Source organism: Phalaenopsis equestris, unplaced genomic scaffold, assembly GCF_001263595.1.
Source record: "Phalaenopsis equestris unplaced genomic scaffold, ASM126359v1 Scaffold000873, whole genome shotgun sequence".
Taxonomy (NCBI): domain Eukaryota; kingdom Viridiplantae; phylum Streptophyta; class Magnoliopsida; order Asparagales; family Orchidaceae; genus Phalaenopsis; species Phalaenopsis equestris.
This window is the reverse complement of record NW_018165313.1, coordinates 173,868-182,503: the sequence shown is the minus strand read 5'-3', so window position 1 is coordinate 182,503 and position 8,636 is coordinate 173,868. Positions and strand designations below refer to the sequence as shown.

The following is an 8,636-nucleotide window of genomic DNA, read 5'->3' as shown; positions in this document are numbered from 1 at the left end:
GCTTCACTGGACTTACCTAAAGGGAAAACCTAAATACATTCCTGAACTTATATTTATTGATTAGCATCTTTTACTAATAGTTCTCTCATGAAGTTCTTATCATTTGAATATTCTAAGTGACTTGATATTACAACATATAGTCAGTCTTGAAATGAATAGAAAACTAGAACTCTTAAACATGATGACTAGATAATATTGTACATACAGAGTTAATTTAATTACTTGAATTTTTTTGAAAATCTCACTATGATATTTACTTAAATCAAACTTATTGTATTTCTGAATTGAAACTTTACTACAATAATTATAACTTTTATGTAGTACTAAATCTACTTGAGGATAAGTAATAGTTAAGTTTGGGGGATTTTGACCAAAGGAAAATATGTTGAGATTTTCATACATATTTTACACTATTTTTTATGATATTGCACTTTAAAAAAGGATATTTTTGATGTTTTGTTGTAGGTATGATGAATTATGGTCATTCGAAAAAACAAATGCAAAAACGGTGCAATTTGGAGCAAAAACGTGCAAGAAATGAAATTTTTTCCTGTCACCTTTTGATAAGTCTTTCGATGCTTAATCTCTTTTACACTTCTTGCATATTTTTGAATGAGATTACACTTTAAAGGAAGGTTGTTTTCATGCTTATTTTGTAGGGTTATCTATTAGGAAAATAAGGTGTTCGTGAAAATATTTTGTTGTGTTGAATATATTTCATCTGTTATTTGTTTAATTGTTAATGTATTGTTTGTTGTGTTGCGTATGTAAAACAAAGGATCTGTAGGAATTGTGTCTTATGATCCCGAGTTTGAAAAAAAAAATACAAAGAGGACTCGAAAAACTAGAAATGAAAATGGAAAACTTTCAAAATAATAACTTGGAAAGTCATCATACTTCATTGAGGGAAAAATTCCGAAATTTTAACTTCCAAAGCTTCAAGCTGAGCCTCTATGTCCCTCATGTGCATGATATGATCACCCACGCTTTTAATTTCGGTGAGCTTCATGGATGAAAATTGCATAATTAAGGTGTTGTCCATAGCCTTGTCAGATGTTGCAAACTGCTCATCGATGGCTTTTAGAAGGTCCTTGACTTTATTATGCTGCTCGACAAAACCATGGATACCAACAAATATCTTGGTCTTTATGAACATCACAGAGACACTATTGGATCGCTCCCGTTTTTCATAAAGATCAACCACATCTGGAATGCTGGTTTCAGTAATGGCAGGGGGTTTGTCTTTTCTTATAGCATAATCAATATCTATCCATCCTAAATGGAGAAGAACTCTCTCTTTCCACACGTTATAGTTATCACTCTTTAATTCAGGAATGTCACACTTAAAATCAGAAATGTTTGTAGGTTGAATAACTGTAAATTTTTTTTTAAACATACAAGCTCATTAAATTTTTTTTTAATAAGGCCCAAAAACAAAATGTCATGTTTTACAAATGTAAATCATGCTCAAATCATTGAATCTAGTGTCATAGAACTTGCGTGTGGGCAAAAATTCTACTCAAATAGATTCGTCTAACAAATTTTGTGATAAAACTATCAAATTATGTTCTTTTTCTTAATTCATGTGGGTAGATTAAGAAATATAAGTTGATATTTCATCCTAGTTAATCATACAAATATAATAAAATTCTTGTGGGTAGATTTCATTATATCTTCTATAATTAATTACAACTAATATTTTAATGTGATTCTTGAACTTAATATATAATTTTAATTTATTAAAGATATTGTAGCTATTCCCTAATTAATTAAAATTATATAAATCAATTAACATTAATTAATTCTTTTATTAAGAGTTAAACATTTGCATACAATCATAAATGATGCAAATAAAATGAATAACAGACAGAGGTTAACCTCACTCTCATACCAAATGTAAATATTAATTCCAAATTAATATATGTAAATGAATAGATGCATTGTTTGTAAATACTAATACCAAATTCGATCTAAACATGTTCACAAATAAGAACAAACATATTTGGATCGATAAGCGGAAGCAAAATAGAATCATACATACCTCTAGCCATAACTTATACGAGTAGAGTCGACACTCACAATTAACACGACAAATTTTCTATTATAGATCTTCTATGTTTTTCGCACTCACAACCTGATGGTGCAAATAAAATTAAGAGGAGCAAGCTTAGGGACCAAAACAGTAAGCATCACGTCTTATTTATACTGCTCAGCCCATCACAGAGTTCAACGAACGTGTGCAGGACATACTTATGAAACGATATTAAATTTTAGTATTGAACCTAGACACTATATGGACCATATTCTTAAAGACCATATTCTTAAATTTAGACCATATTCTTAAATTTATTTCTCAACATTAATTAATTTAGGAATCCTAATGAAATAAATTTATTTCTCATTATTAATTATCCTAAAGAAATTAAAGAAATAAATTTATTTCCCAACATTAATTAATTTGGGAATCCTAAAGAAATAAATTTATCTCCCATCATTAATTAATTTGGGAATCATAAAGAAATAAATTTATTTCCCATCATTAATTAATTGGAGAATCCTAAAGAAAGAAATTTATTTACTAACATTAATTAATTTAGGAATCCTAAGGAAATAAATTTATTTCCCAATATTCTCCCACTTGATCCATATAGTTCAACACACATCATATAGAAAAGCAAAATATATGAATCATGACGATAGGTCCTCTTATAGTGAGTATTATTTTCCATGTATTACACTAGGTTGTAGTGCTAACTGCAATGACATATGTAGGCCGCAGGGGCCAGATTCATGAGCTACACTAGCTATGAATCACATATATCATAGTTGATCACATAGGCTGTAAGATGGCTTGTGATGTCATCTATAGGTCGCAAGGGCCGAAGTCGGAAGCTGCATGAGCTTAATATCATCTATGGGTTGCATATGCCAGAGTTTTAAGCTGCATTATTTATGATAATGTATGTGGGGTGTCGTACAGACTTGAGTCGGGAGCTGCTCATGATGTAAGCCACATAGGTCGTAGACAGCCACGTTGGCCGAAATGACGATCTGTGATGATGTCCGTAGGCTGCAGAGGTTGGATGCAGTAGATCCACAAGTTGTGGACTACATAAGTCATAGTTTGTCACATAGATCGTAGTGGTGGGTTGCAAAGACGGGGCTTTAAGAGTCAAAAGAAAGTCATCATCCCCTGGATGCATTATTAAACTATCTTCGGGATGCAGCGTCACACCGCATGTGGGGTTCATTTTTTACATCATCATTGGTTATGTCAATGCACTATTTTCAGGATGTATTGTTATGAAGTATAACACGTTGCTTCGTAACGTACACCGGGATTCCGCAGCACACATTGTGATTCCAAGTTGGTTTCATTGCAATGAGTTAGGGGTGGCTAACAATGGTTGATGTGAGAGGGTGGTCGATGGGGGTAGAAGTTGGGTGAGAGAAATTTGTTGGATCTTCAATGCAAAAATGATTTTGAGTTTCAACTCCTCCAAGTTCGGTCTTCTTCTCACTCTAGGTGTAGGTCACCCCCTTGCAAGTGGGGGCTAAGGCTATATTTATAGAGTTTAGGGGAGTCATCTCTGCAAATAACGAAGAATTTCAGACCAATCCTTGGGATGGTCCAGAGAGAAACAATCCATGAGATGGTCTAGAGAGATTTCCTTGATCGAATAACATTCAATGAATATTTGAGTATCTTAATGATGACAAATTAAACGATCTTAGGCTCCTTGGGTTCATATGGTCGAGATGCTCGATTTAACAATAAACTTGTTAGATTTAAAGTTTGTATGACATTCAAATTTTGCATTGAAAGTTTAAAAAATGGTTTAACGGTTTGATTTGATTAATTTGACTCGGATTGAACTAATTTTGACATCATTAAACCGCATCATTAAGTCAATCAGTTTGCCTGTATGTTTATTAAAATTGAAATTATATATAAATATTAATCAAAATTTTATATTTTTGCTATAAAAGTGTTAGTGTAGTAATTTGGGATTCTGCAAATTCTACGTTTCTAGTGTGATGATGCGGGGGGGTCCATTTCTTTTCTTAAAATTCGATTTTTTATAATATTGGGGAGCAATTTGTCTTAATTTATTTATTGTACATAGGTGGCTGGAAGTAAAATAAAAACTAAAAAAATAGGGGGAAATGAGTCAATGGGTACTGTTGGGGAGGAGAGTGGGGGAGGGAAAGGAACAGCGACCCATTATCTTTGGCCTGTTCGATACCCGCCGCTATTCTATAATCATTTTTCTTTCTTTTTTTTTTTAGTTTTAACCCTCATCTTCTTCCCTTTCAGAAGGCGATTGTCGGAGGGGAAGAGAGAGAAAGGATAAAGAAGGGGATGGATCAGTCGGTGGTGGCATGGAGGAAGATCAAGAGGCTTTCAATTCATTATTTTTACCGGCTATGGATTCGTTAAAATTGAGAGCTGGGATTTTTCATCGACGACACCAGATGTCCAAGCAGGTAAAGAAATTCCTGGATCCCGTGTTTTTAAGGGAAACATATATGGATTGAAGAAGAAGCAAAAATAACAATATATTATTTTATATATAATTTAATTTATCTTTGTATGGCAGGAATTAGGGAGGATATATTGACTTGCGCTGAGGATGAACAAGAAACTGGCTGTGAGATGGGTATAGCGCCGCCGCCGCCGCAGCCGCCATCTAATTTCGCTCGAAATTTTATATCTATGTCCCAAGGCATCTTCCATGCACCAAGGAAACATCTTCAGCTTCTCCTCCGATGAACAACAGTTCGAAAGGGAGCAGCAGAACGTGGAGCGGCAAAATAGGCGATCAGAGAAGCTGAGAGTACAAACTGGCTTCGATGCTGCTGCTGCGATTGCGGCCGGTCATTCTTTGGTGGCTATAGAGGAGGAGGAGGAGGAGGAGGAAGGCAGCATCTACGGGGCTCCCGTGGCTGCAGGACCCACCAACAACATGTTGTCGGAGATGTTCAATTATGCCGGCCATGCCGACGTTCTTGCTGCTTCTGGTCATGAGAGCAGTAATCCATCAGCTGGTGGCTACCATCGCCTGATCCAGCACATCAGGCCCGACTTTTATGGGGGCAGCAACAGACCCCACGGACAGGTGATGAGCAGCAGTGTCGCGGCTAATATTGTAAACACTAGTAATTGGAGCTCCTCAGTTATCCATGAAGATGCAGCGGCTTTGGTGGTTAAGCAGCATGGAATGAACCCAGCTGCTGATTCCTCCTCCTCCTCCTCTTCAACGGCTATGCGACTCTTCTTCATGAACCAGCCGCAGACAGGTGACAAAGTGCCCTTGAACTCTCTTCTGCTTCTCCCGATCATCCGCATCAGTTGCTTCATCATCATCACGACGTCCAAAGCCAGGCTTTCTTGGGAGGCGGCGCCGGTGCCGCGATATTCGGAGAAGGCATGAGTTTTGGAGGGGGAGGGGGGATGAGGGAAAGCCAATCAGGGCCCTTGCTTTCGCTATCTTCGTCGCTGCAGCAGTTGGAGATGAGAAAAGCGGATGAGATGAGAGGGGTTCGATCACAGGGATCTGCAGCTGCCTTCTTATACTACAACAGCCAACGGCAGGAAAATCCTACAACAGCCAACGGCAGCAAGAGCAGCAGCTGCACCCGGCAAGTATTCAGCAGCCGCCGCCGCCGACAGCTATGTTGCAGTCGCAAGCCAGTCATCAAAGTCAGTTTGAGCACTTACATATGTCGTCATCGAGCTTCGGATCGATGAGCGCAGCGAACGTTCTAAGGAATTCCAAGTACTCTCGGGCAGCGCAGGAGCTGCTGGAGGAGTTTTGCAGCGTAAGTAGGGGCCACGTTAGAGGAAATACAACTGGCATCAGGACCTCATTTGTTAATCCAACCAACCATAGCCACGGCGGCGGTGGTGGCGCCTCCAGCACTGCCCTGCCCGCAGCAGCCTCATCCTCCTCTTCCAAGGACGTACCGCCCTTGTCTCCGGCCGATCGCTTCGAGAACCAGAGAAAGAAATCAAAACTCCTATCCATGCTTGACGAGGCAAGCGTAATTAACTAATTAACCATCTCTCTCTCTCTCTCTCTCTCTCTCTCTCTCTCTCTCTTCACACACACACACACGTAGTGACGTAGTGCAGATCGATTCGCCATGGTAAAATTGCTATCTCGTTATTAGTTAGGGTCAGTATGCATGTACTGAATTCTTGCTTGTTGCCGAGGGCCACCGGGAAATACTCAAAATTGATCAACACCGGCGAATTTGCACTTATTTTCTCAACTTCTCAACAGTAATGTGATAATCAGTCATACATTTTTAATTAGAGCCTTACATCATAGTAATGGACTAATAATAAATTATCTCCCACCTCATCGATTGTTCAGTTGCAACTGAAAATTTGTTTTTTATGTCTTCTGAATTTGCCAGTTGTGATTTTTTTATTTGACGAGGTTCGGACTGATGGAGAAGAACCTGGCTCCTAATTATAATCTCACGGCTGAATTATAGCAGAAACCTTGGGGACACCCTATGTTCGATTTTTTGCCCTCCACTTGCGACAGATATCCAATTCTGCTCCGCACAATAACACCTTGAATTAATAATCATAATATAATTCCACCTACAATTCTCCTAGCTCTCAGCATCATTAAATTTTGGATTTGCAGCATACATGGACGCGGTTTATATATATATAGACTGGTGGAATGTGGTGTATAGGTGAGGCCCTACTCCCCAGTTTGTTGAGCAGTCTTTGTCTGATCATCTCGATTATAGTATTATTGGTGCGTGCATGCAAACCAAACAAATTTAATAAAACAGCAATCAATGCATCTCATCATGAAATTGGAAACGTCACCTACGTCTATATGTTTGAATTACTTATATAACTTAATGAACAGATAAGTTTTTGCATGAAATTAATTAATTAATTGGCATGCCATGCATTTAATTGATATGAGATTTATAATAAAATTTAAATTTTGATGCGCGGGCGCAGGTGGAGAGGAGATACAACCACTATTGCGAGCAGATGCAAATGGTGGTGAACTCCTTTGATTCGTTAATGGGTTTCGGCGCTGCAATGCCATACACAGCACTTGCGAGGAAGGCTATGTCGAGGCATTTCAGATGCCTCAAAGATGCCATCGCTGCTCAGCTGAGGCGGACCTGCGAGCTTCTTCGTGACAATGATCGGTTCAGGGCTCACAAAAGGGGATACGCCGAAGCTAAGGCTGATTGATCAGAATCTGAGGCAACAGAAAGCTTTTCATCAGATGGGAATGATGGAGCAGGAGGCCTGGAGACCTCAGCGAGGATTGCCTGACAGATCCGTCACCATACTCAGATCATGGCTTTTTGAGCACTTTCTTCACCCGTACGTATACATCATATATATATACACTCAAATCTCGGCTTTTTGATTCATTATTTTTTTCTTAATGTTTGCTCTATAATGCAATTGACATGTAATCATTACGTAACTAAGCTTATTATGGTAAAATGTATGCGGCACTTAAATATTTTTCATTTTATTCCCTTACTTATTTCTCTTATTTATCCCTTTCTCCCTCCTATTTTTCTTTATAAATTTAGTCTCCTTGCGTTCCTCCCCCTTACATTAATGAAACCCCTTTGGTACATGTTGATTGGAATGGAATCTGTACTTTGTCATACACGGTATGTATACATTGACAAAGAGAAAGCGAGAGGGAAAAGAAAGCATGGTGTTTACTGCCAATTAACGTTTAAGTCAATTGCAAATAATAGTATGCAGTCAATTGAGTGATGCTTCGTCCATTCGATAAAATAAAAATAAAAAATGGCAGGAAGTCAACATATAAAAAAAATAAAAAATATATTTTTTGTTTCTATGTGAAGATAAAGCTTTGAATGGGTAAATCATTACTCAAATTAATTATATATAAACGTAACTTCGGTTGAGGAGCTTAATCTTTTATCTGTTGAAGTCATAGTCTTTGAAAAATTCAATGGGATGGTGATTTGTCAATGCACTTAATTCAATATAAAAAGATACCTGCTGTAATATTTTAGGCATATTCTTTTACGATTTCTTTAGTTCATGACTTTTATTTAATTTGATTTTTTATATTTTTATTTGTAGCAAGAATTTAATTTTACAATAATTTTTATATATTTTCAATCCTCTCAATCTGATTATATTCTGATAACATTTAAGTGTTGAAAACCAATCATGTTTTTTATTTTTATTTTTATTAGCACATCTGGTTTGATCACATTTGGTTACTTAAAAAATTTTAAAAGATTGTTATTTGATCAGTATTTTGAAGCAGTAATAATCAAATTAAAAGACTGTTGTATTGCTTGTATGCAAGATGCGAGATAAATATACATACCTAATTACATCATCAAGAATTACCAGTTTAAATTTAACTTATAAATATACGTTTAACTGAATGTCTTACTAAAATAATACGACTTAGCCAAAATATGTGAATTCAACTTAGAGCATACATCGATAGGTGTAAACGCCCTTTTGCATTAATTGAACTATGTTATTCTATATATGTTAAAAATCTACAACCATTATATATATATATATAGATATATATATATATATATATGTATATATGTATGTATGTATGTATGTATGTATGTAT

General features: G+C 36.6%; 1 protein-coding gene across 1 annotated transcript in view; it reads left to right on the top strand.

Annotated features, from left to right (window-relative positions):
- Nucleotides 1–4,211: 4,211 nt before the first annotated feature.
- The window catches only part of LOC110031944 (BEL1-like homeodomain protein 4), a 10,083-nt gene continuing 5,658 nt past the window's right edge, over nt 4,212–8,636 (top strand). Inside the window, 6 exon segments of the mRNA XM_020735394.1 lie at nt 4,212–4,488; nt 4,602–5,297; nt 5,330–5,600; nt 5,603–6,039; nt 6,995–7,188; nt 7,190–7,372. Of these exon segments, the coding sequence (XP_020591053.1) occupies nt 4,737–5,297; nt 5,330–5,600; nt 5,603–6,039; nt 6,995–7,188; nt 7,190–7,372 (1,646 nt within the window). The 5' untranslated portion in view covers nt 4,212–4,488; nt 4,602–4,736.